At 41.3% G+C, this 17,482-nt stretch overlaps 1 protein-coding gene across 2 annotated transcripts in view; it reads right to left on the bottom strand.

Moving 5' to 3' along the window:
• The window catches only part of EFHC1 (EF-hand domain containing 1), a 60,390-nt gene that overhangs the window by 14,314 nt on the left and 28,594 nt on the right, over positions 1–17,482 (bottom strand). For both annotated transcript variants that reach the window (XM_061194974.1, XM_061194975.1), the window contains 4 exons: positions 13,968–14,188; positions 8,639–8,779; positions 5,308–5,521; positions 4,812–4,959 (listed from right to left, as the gene is read on the bottom strand). In XM_061194974.1, the coding sequence (XP_061050957.1) occupies positions 4,812–4,959; positions 5,308–5,521; positions 8,639–8,779; positions 13,968–14,188 (724 nt within the window). The remainder of the gene's footprint in view (positions 1–4,811; positions 4,960–5,307; positions 5,522–8,638; positions 8,780–13,967; positions 14,189–17,482) is intronic.

Raw genomic sequence — 17,482 nt, forward strand, 5'->3', positions numbered from 1 at the left:
GGCCTACAAACCTAAATTATTTACTACTCTTTCCAAAAAAGTCTGCCAACCTCTGCCCTAGACAATGAGCTCCTAGTCCCTCACCTGGCTGCCTAAATGTTTATTAAAGTCTGGCATATGGGGCAGGCGCCAATATCACTGAATTAATGAATAAATGACAAGAGACCATTAGATTTGAAAACAATCAGTAACCTCAAGGAAACAACTTCTGAAGAGTGTCTGGATACAAGAGCAGTCAGAGAGGAGGCGGTGACAGACACAAAAGAACTAAATTTGGAGAAATGGGAGCTACTTAGCTGTGACAAGAAGGTAAAGAGATAAGTAAAGAAACACTCTAAGGTGAAGAGTAGGAAAACAGAAGCAGCTCACACTGGATCACTGGGTCTGTCTGAGACCATCTGCAAAGTGAATATGGAGGCGCTTGGGGCTTAAAGAAAATGGAAAAGAAACAGAATATTTGGAAATGCCTATATGGGAAAAATTGCTGGAAGTGAAAAAGAGAGGATGAAAAGGGTCATCGAGCAGTGGAGGAGGGTCCTCTTGAAGCTGAAGAGCACAGATGGGCAAGTCAACCGAACAAGGACAAGATACGCGAACACGCGGGTGTTCACGCTCTTCACACAGGGAGGGTTTGTGCAGAGGAGTGGGCTTATGGGCAATCTGTTATCTGTTAGGCTGAGTTCAGTGTACAGCAATGAAGACCCAAGCCCGAAAAGAACTTCAGATGAAGTCAATACTCCAATCACTGTGCACTGTTTTAATCTTCTAGCTCAGAGAAAGAAGATGGCTAACTCCAAATTTCATCATCCTGTAACTAACACTTGATATAAAAAGTTCTCAGGCCTGACAAGTACTCAGGATCCCTTTTCATTATTCTTAGCAATGATTACTCAAATACAGGATTTGTATTTCCTTAGAGCATGACCCTTGTATTCATATCACCTTCAAGCATCTTCTCTCATTCACCTCTCTGACCCATCACAAGAGAAGAGGGGTAAAGTGAGGATCAAAACAAGGATAGCCATGGATTTCTTAACCCAGAACTTGAATTTCTCTTTATCTTATTCTAAGACACCAATACCTTCTCTTGACCCCACTTCGCCAGCCAGCTACTCCATTTCTCTGTTCCCCCTTGCACCAACTTCCTCAAAAGAGGGGGCTATACTTCCAAGCTCGAATTCCTCTCCTCCCATTCTCTTAAGCCCACTCCCACCCCTCCTATTCCAGTGGAAGTCTCCACTGAGGTCCCCAGTGTCGCCTACACATTGCTAAATCCCCATGTGACACAATGAATCACTGTCTTCCTTGATTTGCAGGCAATTCTTGCTTTTCAAGGCTCAGATATGCATGAATTTCACTTACCACCATTTGGTTAAATAACCCAGTCCCTCAACAACACAGTTCAAATTTCAGTTAGTAACTGTGAGTAACTGCCTAAAGTGCAAATTGACTGTCAGATTTTCAGTCCACGAATCATTACATAAATAATAGATGTGCATCACGATCAGCGACAATCATATCACTTCTTTGAAATTCTGTCAGTGACTGATCACCGGGCATGTTTTTCAAGTCACACACAGACAGCAAAATGTGTAGCTATGTTGCCTCCTTTTCTCTAAAGGATAAACTCAAGTGACATTTTACTAAAATGGATAACTGAAAGAGAGAACTGGTCAACAAAGATGAGAGTGTGGCAAAGAAACCAAAAGAGATAGAGCTAGAAGCAGAATTCAAGTCAAACACAATGGAGTTATAGAAGAACTAGTTGACTGTGGGAATGCTGACACTGCTGTGGTTTAAGAGACTCTCGATGTGCAGGCAGAGGACCCTAGCAAAGGCTGGCTTATTGACATAAATGAGGGAAGTGGTCGTAATGAAAAGGATGAAGACACATGCCTTGGAGCAACTAAGCCCGAGCGCCACAACTACTGAGCCTGCACTCTAGAGCCCTCGAGCCACAACTACTGAAGCCCGTGTGCCTAGAGCCTGTGCTCTGCAGCAAGAGAAGCCACTGCAATGAGAAGCCCGCGCACTACAACGAAGACCCAATGTAGCCAAAAAAAGAAAAAAAAGGATGAAGATATCCCAGATGCCAGCAAACAAAAAACTTCACATTAAAAGAACTCTGAGATATTTCACTCATTAAAGGAACTCTAGGATGTATTTCGCAACATTGAAAGCAAAAATAATAAAATGTTGGAAGTTGATCCAAACTTGGAAAGGAATATGACAATTTTCTGAGGCACAGAAAAGACGTTCACTCTGTATCATAAGTTATATGACAAGAAGGCAAGCACTGTTCCAACTACTCTTAATGTGCTTTTTATAAAGAAATAAAACACTTTTAATTCTCAATGTTGCCAATGTCTTAAATTACAGTGCACTAAATAAAAATCAATTTTACTATTTTTCATTTCCCTATACATTTATAACCATCAGAGCTTTTCATGTTTTGACAAAAATTTTTTAAAGTTGCAGAACAGCAGTAAATTTTCCCATTGGTGCTAAGATTGTTTGCATGGTCACGTTTACAGTCCCGCACCACTGTGCAAAAGGGGACAGCCTGGATTCAGGACACCACACCCACTTGGCTTTCTTCCTGCCTCACTAGTTGTCCTGCTCAGTTTCTCTTCCCAACTCTTAGCGCTGGAGAACCCCAGAGCGCAATCCTTGGAGCTATTCTCTCTTCTTTGTCTACAATGACTACCTGAGAGATTTCACCCAGTCTCATGGCTGAAAATATCATCTATATGCCCACAACTCCCACAGCCCAGACCTCTCACCTGAGCTCCAGATTTATATATCCAACAGCCCGTTTGATCTCTCTACTTGAATATCTAATAGGTATCTTAAACCTAGTACATTGGACTTCCCTGGTGGCACAGTGGTTAAGAATCCGCCTGCCAAGAAGCTGCAGAGGTTCCGCGAGGGACGGACCCAGCACCTCCTGAGGCAGAAGAGGCAGCGAGCTCAGGGCTCAGCAGTCGGACCCGCCCCAGCTCTGGCCGTTTCCTAACGGAGTCTGGAAAAGAAATGCTCAAAGCCTGAAAGCTCCTCAGGCAGAAGCCACGGAGGCTCCGCGAGGGATGGACCCAGCACCTCCTGAGGCGGGAGAGGCAGCGAGCTCAGGGCTCAGCAGATATTGTTCCTGAGTTCTCCCCAGTGAACTCCTGTAGGCATATGATTGTCTGAGAGTCTCAATATGTTTCCCAGCGAAACCAACCTAAGACATCACTTGTAAAATAAAGTGATGCACAACTAATTTTAAATGTGAAATAAAAATTTGGAAAAAAAAAAAAAAAAGAATCCGCCTGCCAATGCAGGGGACACGGAGCCCTGGTCGGGGAAGATCTCACATGCCATGGAGCAACTAAGCTCGTGCGCTACAACTACTGAGCCTGTGCTCTAGAGCCCGCGAGCCACAACTACTGAGCCCGCGAGCCACAACTACTGAGCCCGCGGGCCACAACTACTGAAGCCCACGCACCTAGAGTCCATGCTCTGCAACAAAAGAAGCCACCGCAACGAGAAGCCTGCACACCGCAACGAAGAGTAGCCCCCGCTCGCCGCAACTAGAGAAAGCCTGTGTGCAGCAATGAAGACCCAACGCAGCCAAAAAATAAATAAAATTAAATAAAAATTTAAAAACAAAAACAAAAAAACCTCCCTAACATATCCAAAACTGAAATCCCTCCTGCCCCCACCCTGCCAAAAAAACCCCTCCTCTACCCACAATGGACTTCTTCCTCATCTCAATTGGTGTCAACTCCTTTCCAGTTGCTCAGGCCAAAAACCTTAGTCATTCTTACCTTCTCTCTCTCTTATCTCCCCTATATCATGTCTGAATCCTTATTAGCTCTACCTTAAAATATACCCCAAATCAGACCACTTCTCCCCACCTTCACTGATACTACCCTGGTCCATGCACCATCATCTCTTGCCTAGATCACTGCCACATTCTCCTAACTAATGACTCTCTGAATCTATTCTTAACACAACAGCCACTTCTTTTAAAACACATGTCAAATCGTGCCCCTCCTCTACTCAGAAGCCCCACAGTGGCTCTCGCTTTCACTCAGAGAAAAGCCAACATCCTTCCAGAGACCTAGCAGGTCCTACACAATCTGGCCCCTTGCTAATTTTCTAACTCCAGCTCCTGCTCCTCTTCCTCACTCCTCCACTGCAGCCACTCACCGGCCTACTTCTTGCCAGTGTTACCTGTGTGCTCCGGGTTTGCTCATACTTAGGGTCTTAGCACTCACAGCTCCCTCTTCCTGGAAAGCTCTTCCTCCACACGTCCACGCAGCTGACTCCTTTACCTTCAAGTGTCTGCTCAGTGCCACCTTCTCAAGGTGTGACCACCTCCCCCAACCAACTGCAACCCACCCCCACCTTCCAGAACCCTTATCACTCTTGTTTTGCTCCACTTCCCCACAGCACTCATCACCCAACACACTGTATAACTAACTTACTGGTGCTGTTTATTAGCTAACTCCCACTGCTTAGAGGGTCAACTCCATGAGGGCAGCAACTTCTGGTCTATTTTGTTTACTGATAAAAGCCTAAGGGCCTAGTGATAGTGTCTGATACATACAAGGCACTCAATAATTATTTGCTAAATATATGAAGTTGAAAAAGTTCTAAGTTACTAGTTATTATGTTGGACCCAGGTAACCTATGTACGTCTAAGACCTTCCATTGGTGAGGGAAATCTGAAAATCTAAAATGTGATTATCCAGTCATTTTAAGAACTGCTTCCTGAATATCTCATTGTGCCAAAGCCAAAATGGACCTTAGATGGTCAAACATACTTGTCCAATTCTGGTGCAGGAGCTTCTTGCTTTCGAACATGGTTCTGAATTGACAGGAGTGCTTCTGGTGAATACTGGGCAGCATTGCTCTCCATGTATTTCAGAACACAGTCGTCTGTGTCAAGGATGACGAACCGGTGGCCAAACACTGGGGAAAGGGTAGAAATACACTTAGCCTGGTTATGTTTTTATCAGGCAACCAAGAGTAAAAATTCACAGATGTGTATTTGTGACCTAGACTAATGAACTTTCAGTTGCTCTCTAAACTAATACGCACTAGTTTGCTCGGTGTTTAGGGAGCTCAGAGTCTCCATCTACAGCCAACAAATGCAACCAATTTACAGTTTAATTGATAAAGGAGATTTATACACTATACCACACGTACAGCTGGACTGCAGACTAACTGCTTCCTACAAGGGTTAACTGAATTAAATTCCTAATTAGAAGAACCCATTCGCTTGGCCAGAAAAAGAGCCTAAACTGTGTTGAGACTTACCCTCAATCACAGCACCAATGAAGAAGTCACTGGGGCCATAATAGATGGGGTTTTCCACTGAGGAGCCTGGTTTGACAACTTTAGTTCTGCCAAGATACTTGCCCCCAATGATACCAGAATTGCGAACAGGAGGCTCAAAGATACTGATCATGTCAGTGGCTAGAAAATAAGAGAAGACAAATCGGCGGTCTTTGTCTTCTGGGATGGGGGATTCCTGGAAAGGTGAAGAAAAGAGGATATTACGAAGGTACGTGATCTATGCAAAAGCCTCAAACTGAAATATCTACAGGGACTAGGGTACAATATAAACCTAACATATGAAGTATAATATAAATGAACAGTATGGGGTGGGGCTCGGGGGGCCGGGAAAGCACATACCTCATCTAAGGGAGGCTGCCCCAACTCACCTCCACCTGATTGTGGGAATGAATATAGGCCCAATGTTGCTAGATCCAATTTTTCATGAGAAAACAGAAATCTGGATTACTATATAAAAACCCTGACTTTAAAATGTTGACTTCAACTCTTTAAAAGTACCAGGCAGGCCAAAGAAAACATATGGGCTGCATTCTGTCCACAGGCTGCCAGTTTGAAACCTCGTGGCTGACATTATGTTCAACGTCGAGGACACTAAAGTGATTATGCAAAGCTTACGCCTTTAAACAAATCCATTTTTATACATAATTTAAAAAAGAAAATTTAAGAAGGGAGGAAGGAGTAATATAATGTCATAGAGTTGAAAGTGATTCTGAGAAACTACGTTGTTGATAAGACTCTTCCTAAATCAAATCACCAAGAAACAAATTCCAGACAGAACAAGCCTAAATACAGACATGTTTATTCTTGACTAAAATCCTCTCACATCACAATTTCAGCACACACCTTCTCATTCAGACCATGGAATTATTTGTGTCATAATTTCTCATTTAGTAGAGAAAGTCATTGGATTTCCTCTTGGTAAAATAATTTCCTCATACCATTCCCTATCTGACAGTCTCCAAACTTTTTTCGTTGAACACCCTTATAATAAAAAAAATTTTTTTTAAACAAACAAGAAATAAAAATAAAATCACATCCTTCCTCTCCTCTCAAACCTCCAGAGGATCCCCATCACACTTAGAAGAAAATAAAGTTCTGAGCAGGACTACAGGCTCGGGTGTGCAAGGGGGCTGGGGGCAACAGCTCACCCTGGCAGGAAGCAGTATTTAAAACTTTTTTTAAAATTGTTTTTGCCATTTTATTTTGAACTAAGTTTATCAGACTTACAGAAAAGTTGCATAGTTGAGAATTCTCATAAGCCCATCACCAAGCCTCACCTAACAGTAGTATCTTACATAACCATAGCACAATTATCAAACCCAGAAGATGATGGTATAATGCTTTAAATAAACTACTGTCCTTATTCAAATTTCACCTGTTTTCCACTTATGTTTTTTCTCTGTTTCAGGATCCTATACTGCATTAGTTGTTATTTCTCTTTAATCTCATCCAATTTGTGACAGTTCCTCAGTCTGCTCTTGTCTTTCATGACCCTGACATGAGTACTGGTCAATTATTTTGTTGACCGTCCCTCATGCATCTCACTTTTGCATCTTTGGCAAAAATACCACAGGGGAAAAAAAAAAAAACCACGTCCTTCTCTGTGCATATCAAGGAGTTCATGATAACAAAACATCTTTTTATTGGTGATGTTGAACTTGATCACTTGGTTAAGAAGATGCCTGGTGGGTTTCTCCCCTGTAAAGTTACCATCTTTCCCTTTGCAGTTAGTAAATATCTTGAGGAGATACTTTGAAACCATGAAAATCTTGTTTCTCCTCAAAGGTTTTCCCACTAATTTTAGCATCCGTTGATGGACCTTGTCAGCAACAAGTACTGCTGAGGTGTGTGTTTAATGGTAATTTTCTATTGCACTCTTCTCTTCTCCATTTGTTCACTGAAATTCTACGGTATCATAATCTCCAGGTCCATCATGTTGCTGCAAGTGGCATTATTTCATTCTTTTTTAGGGCTGAGTAACAGTCCATTGTATGTATGTATGTGTGTCTGTGTGTGTGTGTATATACATACATACATACATATATATGCCACAACTTCTTTATCCATTCATCTGTTGATGGACATTTAGGTTGCTTCCATGTCCTGCCTATTGTAAATAGTGCTGCTATGAACATTGGGGTGCATGTACCTTTTCGAATTATATTTTTCGTTAGGTTGAGTCCTAGTCCTGCCTCTGTCTAAGCAGTAAGACCTGGGACACACCAATTAGCCTCTCTGATTCTTATGTTTTGAAACATAAAATGAGTATATTATATTGCCTGACTCAAAGATAGTGTATGTGTAAATAAATTCATTTACCCATTCATCCAACAGTTATTGAGTGCCTACAAAGTCTAAAGAGACATGACCCCTGCCCTCAAGGAGTTCACAGTTACTATGTCATAATTCAACAAACCTCTTGAACTTTAACAGTAACTCAAAGAACTTAGCAACAATGCAAAACCTTCATTAATCAGAATTCTTAACGTATGGAGTGTTCTAGTTGACCTAGAATTTGCTAGAACTCCCTTGTTTCAAAGCTTTTTCAATATTTAAAAAATACATTAGTCAACTATGTTCTCATTTAATTTTTATTTTTTCAAATACATTTCTATTCCCAGAGTAACTTATTTCAATTTCTCCTATTTATGTCTATATTTCTAAATAAAATGCTTATATTTCTATTTCTGCATTTTTTTCTACTTTTAAAGACATTATCCTTTGAATTCTTATCAGTAATTTGCTTCAGGTAATTCAGCCAGTGAGTGGAACATTCAGGATTTGAATTTATGTCTGTTTCCAAACCTCTTAGCCACTAGCCATATGACCTCTCAAAGTTCACATCTATTAAATTAGTATGATTCCATTTGTTACATTTAATGAATATAAAACACATCAAGCTAGATATCACCAATGATAAAAATTAGTAAGACATGGTCCCTACCCTCAAGAAAATCACAGTTCACTGGAAAGGCACACAAATAGATAATTTGAATGTAAGTCAGGCTTTCATAATTGCTTAATAAAAAAGGCCAAAATGCCTGTCAAAATTTGAGGGATAGAGAGATTAATGATTTAAGAAAGATTGTGAGGGCAGATAGGACTTGAGCTAGGTCTTGGTTCAGGGGCACCATACTTAATACTATCCAACCTGCCTGAAGGTTGGAGCCAGTGGTTGTTTAAATAAGCACATAACTCTGACAGCTGTTACTCTAGAGCTTACAGACAAAACGGACAACTGTGCACAGTACTGACACAGAACAGAATCTTAGGATATAAAAATTGTCCTCACCAGTGCAGCCAAATAACGAAGCACCTTGTTCTCATTCATCAGCATTTTAATAACATCTTTTTTTGGAGCTTTTGGAATGAGCGCAAAGCAATTCTGAGCAGAGTCTTCAACTAGTCCATAACCGTTATAGGGAGGTAATTCCTGAAGAAACACAGGAAGCAAGAAATAAAGCAGATGCTCCTTGTTCTAAAAATTAAAGGTAACTGTAAGTTTCTTTTTAAAATCTAGAAAACATTTATTTAAAAGCAATTTCTACATATACAAATGTAATCAGAAAAAATAACATATCACATATTCCATTCCTCTTTATAGATTTTACACCATGATCACTGCTCATACAAGTGACTGATGATGCTACAAAGTAACACTCGGGGCTGGATTTAATCTATCACTGATGTCCACTGACCCCTTACTGCCAAAGCAGAGCCTGGCCCTGCTCCCAGCCCCAATCCTGGCCCCTGTGGCCCTCCAGCACGGTGAAGCCCAGGGGTCTGTGACTTCTTTGTCTGGGGTGTGGGTCTCAGCCTGGCAGATCTGGAAACTGTTTTCTCAATTCACCCAAAGTGGGCACGTGTGTGTGTCGGAGGTGGGGGTAGGGTGGGGGTGTTAGGACTTGGTTCATGCCACTTACTTCCGATTTACCTCCGTATTTCTAATATTTTTATTTCTTTTTAAAAAAATTTTTTAATTTTATTTATTTATTTTTGGCTGCGTTGGGTCTTCGTTGCTGCGCGCGGGCTTTCTCTAGTTGCGGCGAGCGGGGGCTACTGTTCGTTGCGGTGCGCGGGCTTCTCATTGCAGTGGCTTCTCTTTGCTGCGGAGCACGGGCTCTGGACGCATGGGCTTCAGTAGTTGCGGCTCGTGGGCTCTAGAGCGCAGGCTCAGTAGTTGTGGCGCATGGGCTTAGTTGCTCCGCAGCATGTGGGATCTTCCCGGACCAGGGCTCGAACACGTGTCCCCTGCATTGGCAGGCAGATTCTTAACCACTGCGCCACCAGGGAAGTCCCTATTTTTATTTCTTCATTTTTGCCTAAGAGAATGACAGCCATACTTCAGTGAGAACTCACACCCCCCTGTCCACACAGGATTCCCCTTTCCTAGTGAAGGAGCAAACTCATGGAACTAAATTCCAGATGCAAAGGTTATTTGGTGAGTGTGAAAGTTTAGGATGAACTTATGTTTTTCATTTAGGTTCCATGAAGGGCTGAAAGCACCGCTATAGGATGCTAAGATTTGTTTGTCTAAAAACTTAAGTAGTTCAGAGGTTGTTTTCCTCCCTCTCATCAATGCTAGGCGGACTGCAGCTGAGTTCTTTTTCTCTGACTCCTTTCTGCTATGCTTTCTCAGCAAACTAGCTTGTACCACGCTTTTACTTGTAGATACCCTCCCCAAATCTTTTAATACATTGTATTCAGGGACTTTAACAAATTAGTCTATATGAGCCCTGCTCCATCTGCAACAAGGGACTCCCTCAGAAACCAGGGACTCCGCTATTTTCGTCCAAGGTGGGGTGCTTAGAACACTGATCCTTCACCCACTTCCTGGGCTGTAGTTAATGTGATCTTCATGGATGGAATTTGACTAACGGATCCAGTAGATGGACGATGACTTAATTTGCTCCAAATGCAAAACCACTACTCAGTGAATATACACAGTTGCCATGGACAGAGGGACTTTGGGTGAGATACTGCATGCTAAGCTCTGACTTACTCTGGAGGTGGGCGGAAATGCACAGTGGTGGAGTCTAATATCAATACACAGTGAGAGCAGCCTGGTTGGGGGGTGTGGGGGGAGGTTAAGGAGTTTTAAAATAGGCAGGTAAGTTTCTGAGCACCTTCCTCTCAAATTCCTTTTGTTTTAACAGGTTTCTACCTATTTTTCCCAAGTTGCATCTCATTTCCTCTGCTTGGAATAAAGACTTTCTCTAAATATCAGCCCCTGTGCCTGTGGTCCTGGCACCATGCTTTTCATGCTCCAAGCTACTGCCTGGGTCCTGTTCTAAACTAGAGCCATTCCTCTGACTGTGGACATTATCAGGCCTAGACACTCCTGTTTGTATGACCCACCTTCCAGAGTTTCTGCCCAGGCTTTCTTAATTATGCACGCACACACAAAGTCTTAGAGTCCCTCATCCTTCAGAGGCCAGCTCCACGGCAGATGAGCTCTCCTGGTCCTGGCTTCTTCCTCCTCCCTACTAGCATGTCTCCAGATGGATCCAGCCTGAGATCCAGCACAACTGGCTTCTGGATCCATGTGGGCTTACTCCTGATCTGGCAGATCAGCCTGACCTGGGCATCGAGATTCTCAAATTAAATATATGCACTGCATATCCACTTCTGTCCCTGCCCATCAGCTTGACTCTGGCTTGGTCCCTCTAGAACCTGCTACGGCTCTCATCCCTGTGTTCCAACTACATTGTGTAGTGTTTAGACGACTGAGAGGTAATGACTGAGGAGAGCTAAAAGGTATTTGCTGCTTGGTAAGTGGAGCTTTCCTACTCATTTCCAACAAAGACTTTCATGGACAGGCAGAGAGGATTTATTTGTAGCAGAATTATTTATTATAGAGAAAATAAACTGACCAAACACTACAATTAATGTGCCATATGTAAGGATGGAGAATTCATTGTATTATACAGAGTGACTGAGACAGGGCAAAACAAACAAACCAAAATCTATAGTGGTTCTTCAGTTCTCTCTGCTCTCTATCCAAGTCTTCCCTCCCTTTCTTTCTTTAGAAGACAAGTTTGGGGGGTGGAAAGGTGATAGTAATGAGGATGGAGAGCAAGGCTATTCTAGGACTCAAAGCTTTTATCAGCTCAAAAGACAGATCAAAGCCGTCCACTAGGAAAAGTGCACCAGTGTGCTACAAGCCCTCCCCATCCTACTTCCTGGTTAGGTGAGACTCCTCCTTATGAGAATGTTTGACATTTAACAGGATCACCCTTGTACTTTTCACTGTGATGCCTGGACTGCGATCTCACACAATACTTATCTATAAACTCAAGTGGTGGAGTAGTTTGGTTGATCAAAATCTAGATCTGTTCACATGGTATTTTTCCTGTAGACTGCATCAAATGCTGCCCCCCAAAACTGGGGCATAGGGACATGGGTTTTATTATAATTCTTAATCCATGAGCACATTCATGGGTAAGGAGTTCTATCAGAGGAAAACTCACAGCAAGAGGCATTATCATCACCCACACTCCCTTCTGGAAGTTTTATTGCCCCAGGAACGCCTAGCACCAAAATCCAAATCCTTCTTTGTAATTGTTTTTATGAGATGTTGGTTCTAAAAGCCTTGCCTAAGATATCACTTGCCTTTGAGGGGAACAAATACATACTGCCTAGGCAGTCTTCTTCAGTCTATCCAGGAAACACACCACATACCTCCTATTTGCCAGGCACTGTGTTAGGCGCTAGGAGCACAAAGATGAACAGTGGTCCTGCTGTCAAGGAACTTAGTCTCATAGAAAAATTCATAAACAGATGTTTTAATATGATAAGTGCTAGTGGAGGGAGGCACAGAGTATCCCAGGAACACAGACGATGGGGGGCGAGCCCTGCCTGGCACTTCAGAGAAGCCTTCTTGGAAGAGAGAAAGCCTACACTGAGTTGTGAGAGGTAAGAAAAAGCCGTGTAGAGAAATGATGGAGAAGTGGTTCAAGCAGGAGAAAGAGCATTAGCGAAAGTCCAGGGGAATAAAACAGGATGCAGAACCACCTGTAATTCAGTAGAATTGGAGGCTAAGTGCAAGCAGCATGGGCAGCAGATGCGGGGAAGGCAGGAGGAATTCAATCATTCCATCCTTCCAGTCATGTCTTTCAAAAAGAAAAGAGCCCACGGACATTGTTTTATACACACGCTGGCAAAATAAAGATGGGCCACAGGTGCTAACACACTATTTTATACATGGGCAACAAAGAGGTTGTTTGAGTTGTTCCTGCCCCAAATAGGTACAACGAGCACCAGTGTTTTGGTCTACGACACTGTGGGCCTTAATACTTCAGATGCTTGTTGAATCTGCTGTGTAATGTGTAATTTTGAAAACATGCAATTGTCATTTCAAACCCTAAAATACGTGGCTAAGCCACTCTGAAGGTTCAAGTTTATTAAATTACTATTTTGGTGCATTAAAGACACCATGAACTTACTCTCAGAGTGGACTCTGAGGTGCACAGAACTGAATTTTGGGGTTCTGCGTGATTTTAAGGAGAGCGATGTTGCAATTAAAGAACACCGTCTTCCAACATCTTCAGTGAATCAGTTTTTGTTTTGCTCCCAATCACTTTTTAAGTAAAAGGGTTTGATAAATAGGCAAGAAAAAATGAAATGCCTTAGGGGTCTGGAATTTTAAAAGATGGCTTTTTTTTAATCAAAAAGTTTTTAAATTATTAAAGTAACACAAGGCTTGGTATAAAAACTGAAATTAAGGGAACTCCCTGGTGGTCCAGTGGTTAGGACTCCACGGTTCCACTGCAGGGGACATGGGTTCAAGCCCTGGTCAGGGAACTAAGATCCCGTAAGCCACGTGGCACGGCCAAAAAAAAAAAGCAAAATTAAAACCACACAGTATAGAAAGAAAGCTCCCTGGTCATCCCCCACTTCCCTCGGTGAACTAACCACTGTTAATAGTCCGGGGAAACATTCCTCCGGGTCTTTTCCTCAGTAATATAAGCAGATGTTGTATATAGTAATCTACAAAAATAGTGCCATGTCATGTATTCACAATCCCTTAAAAATGTTATGGACATTTTCTCATGTTAATATGCATAGACTCCCTCTTTTTTTAACAAGTCTTATAGTCCTCTAATTATATGGATGGATATACTATAATTTATTCTGCCAATGTCCTTACACTTTATTATAAGTAATGCTACCCTACACATCCTCACACATATCTATTTATAATCCCCAAACCAGATTTTCTGCGTCAAGAGATACGTGATATTTTATTTTGAAAAAGTTAAAATGAGACAAACTGCCCTTCAGAAAAGTTTTTCTCATTGGTTCGCCTATTAACAGTACACGAAATGCCTACTGCATCACACCAGGGCAAACACTGGATATTGTGAGTCTTTTTAAATCAAATAGATCCTAAACCTCATTATTTTCATTTCTCTTTGTTTGATTATTAATTGAGGGTCTTTCCGTGTGTTCATTAGCCATTTGTAGTTCTTCTTTTGTGAACTGCTCTATTTCACATGCTTTGTCCATTTTTTTTTTATTGGGTATTCACATAAGAGCCTTTTTTATCCTGTTCCTTAAACTTCCATTAATGCATCAGAAGATGAACTCTCTCTCTAACCTCAGAACCAGTGTCCTGTTACCTGTTTCACAGGAGGTGGCTCCTTCTTGCTCACATCAATGCGTGGTAAATCGGAGATTCCAAATTTTTCTTTGTAATACTGCCGAGTAAATGGATCACAATCATAAATGAAGAAAGTTCTCCCAAGTATAGTGAGTGGCTTCCCAACAATGAAGTCTTTGGCAGTATACCATTCCAACACCTCCTTGTCTGAGATTTCCAGCACACACCGAGGGAAGTTCTCTAACAAAAGACAGCAGGGAGAGGAAAGAAAAAGGAATGAGGATGGGAAGAAAGACTGACACACAGCAGCCAGCAGCCAGGCATTCCTAAGAACCAGAGGGAGTGCAGGCTTCAGCTCTGACCGAGGGTCAGGGGCTCCTCCACACTCCCGGCAGAACACAGGGCTGAGTATTTCCATCTGCGAACAGGACACATAAATAATAGCCCAGATTGTTTCTGTAAAGTCTCTCTCCCATATTCGGCTTGAACTATCCCTAGAGGTCACCAATCTTAGTAGAATTAACGCTTAGAAGGAATCATTACAAGAGAAAAGAATAAATGTCCTTCTATAAAGACAGAGTATTGGATCTAGGGCGGGGGGTCCAAGTCATTTACTTCAACTACCCACCCATTTATCCGTTCATCAAACAAATTATTAGTGACCACATATACTGTGTACCAGGTGAACTGCTGAATACAGAGATTATAACAATTAACAGTATGGATAAAATTCCTGCCTTGATGGAGAAAACATTCTATTCGGGGCCACAGACTCTAAACACACAAAACATGGTTTCATTTCAATTGTGGTCACTGCTATGAGGGCAGTCTGATCTAGTCCTGTGCCAAGAGGCAGGGACAGTCAGCACGATGGTTCCGGTAATCCGTTCATCTGGGAAATCAACAGATTTTCAAACGTAGAATCAACCTTCCATTTTTGGAATAAATCTAATTTGTCACACTCTCTTATGAAAACTAGGTGTTGATTGTTTAAGACTGATTCCCTGCAGCTTGGCCTCCATGGAAACCATAAGATCATCAGTCAGTTCTAGCAAGGTGCCACACTTTGTAGCTGGAACCACAAAGCTTGGCCCCAGAACTCTGATGACAGGGGGCATAAGAGGGGGGTTGGTACTATCCTAACTGATAATTGCTAAGAAAATAAGGAAGGAGGCTAAGGTTCTGCTACAGCATTCAGAAAACCTAACACTCCAGCCCTTGATTTGCCAAAAGAAAAGGGTTGGCTGCTTCCCAATCATGCATCTTAAACGCCCTATAGACCAAGGGTTCCTTCTCCCAGTGTCTAGTGCCCAACCCTACTAGAGCTCTCTGAGTTACCCCAGGAAGTGATGGGCAGTGGAGGACACAGCTCATGACTCTGTGGCATTGTTTTCTTTTTTTTTTTTTTTTGGCCATGCCATGCAGCTTGTAGGATCCCAGTTCCCTGACCAGGGAACAAACCCAGTCCCTTGACAGTGAAAACACAAAGTCCCAGCCACTGGACTGCCAGAGAATTCCCCAATAATTATTACTTTAAATGTAAGTGGACTAAATGCTCCAATCAAAAGACATGGAGGGGCTGAATGAATAAAAAAACAAGATCCATCTACATGCTGCCTACAAGAGACTCACTTCAGACCTAAGACAGACTGAAAGTGAGAGGATGAGAAAGGGTATTCCATGCAAATGAAAATGAAAAGAAAGCTGGGGTACCAATATTTATATCACACTAAGTAGACTTTAAAACAAAGGCTGTAAAAAGAGACCAAAAAGGGCATTACATAATGATAAAGGGATCAATCCAAAAAGATATAATTGTAAATATATACACAGCCAACACAGAAGCACCTAAGTACATAAGGCAAATATTAACAAACAAAAGGAGAAACTGATGGTAACACAATAATAGAAGGGGACTTTAACACTCCAGTTTCATCAATGGACAGATCATCCAGACAGAAGATCAAAAAGGAAACACTGGCCTTAAATGACATTAGACCAGATGAACTTAATAGAAATATATAGAACATTCCATCCCAAAGCAGCAGAATACATTCTTTTCAAGTGCACATGGAACATTCTCCAGGACAGATCACATGCTAGGCCACAAAACAAGTCTCAGTAAATTTAAGAAGACTGAAATCATATGAAGCATCTTCTCCAACCACAACACCATGAAACTAGAAATCAACTACAAGGAAAAAAAAAAAAACTGTAGACCTTGAGATTATCTTATTAGTGAAGTCAGAAGGAGAAAGACAAATATCATACGATATCACTTATATGTGGACTCTAAAATATGACACAAATAAACCTATCTACAAAACAGAAACAGACTCACAGACAGAGAACAGACTAGTGGTTGCCAGGGGTGGGGTGGGGGAGGGATGGATTCCGAGTTTGGGGTTAGCAGATGTAAACTACGATATGTAGACCGGATAAATAACAAGTTTCTACTGTATAGCACAGGGAACAATATTCAACATCCTGTGATAAACCATAATGGAAAAGAATATAAAAAGAATGTGTGTGTGTGTATATATATGTATATATACTTATAACTGAACCACTTTGCTGTATAGAAATTAAGACAACATTGTAAATCAACTATACCTCAATAAAAAAAAGAAAAAACACTGTAAGAAACCCAAATGTGTGGAGGCTAAACAATATAGTACTAAACAACCAATCGGTCACTGCAGAAATCAAAGAGTAAATAAAAAATACCTGGAGACAAATGAAAATGGAAACACAATGATACAAAATGCTATGGGACACAGCAAAAGCAGTTCTAAGAGGAAAGTGTATAGCAATATAAGCCTACCTCAGGAAATAAAAAATCTCAATCTAACCTTACACCTAAAGGAAGTAGAAAAAGAAGAATAAGCGGAATCCAAAGTGAGTAGAAGGAAAGAAATAATAAAGATCAGAGAGGAAATAAATGAAATAGAGACTAAAAAAAACAACAGAAAAGATCAATGAAACTAAGAGGCGTTTCTTTGAAAAGATAAACAAAATTATAAACCTTTAGCCAGATTCATCAAGTAAAAAATGAGAGAGGATCCAAATAAATAAAATCAAAAATGAAAGAGAAGTTACAACCAACACCACAGGAATACAAAGAATCATAAGAGATTAGTACGAACAATTACACGTCAGCAAAATGGACGACCCAGAAGAAATGGATAAATTCCTAAAAACACACAATCTCCTAAGACTGAATCAAGAGGATATAGAAAATATGAATAGACTGATTATTAGTAATGAAATTGAATCAGTAATCAAATACCCCCAAGAAACAAAAGTCTAGGACCAGAGGGCTTCACAGGTGAATTCTATTAAACATTTAAAGAAGAGTTAACACCTAACCTTCTAAAGTATTCCAAAAAATTGAAGGAGGAGAAATGCTTCTGAACTCATTCCATGAGGCCAGCATCACCTTGATACCAAAACCAGACAAAGGCGCCACAAAAAAAGAAAATTGTAGGCCAATATCACTGATGAACATAGATTCAAAAACCCTCAAAAAATATT

This window comes from Eubalaena glacialis, chromosome 7 (genome assembly GCF_028564815.1).
Source record: "Eubalaena glacialis isolate mEubGla1 chromosome 7, mEubGla1.1.hap2.+ XY, whole genome shotgun sequence".
NCBI classification, from domain to species: Eukaryota; Metazoa; Chordata; class Mammalia; order Artiodactyla; family Balaenidae; genus Eubalaena; species Eubalaena glacialis.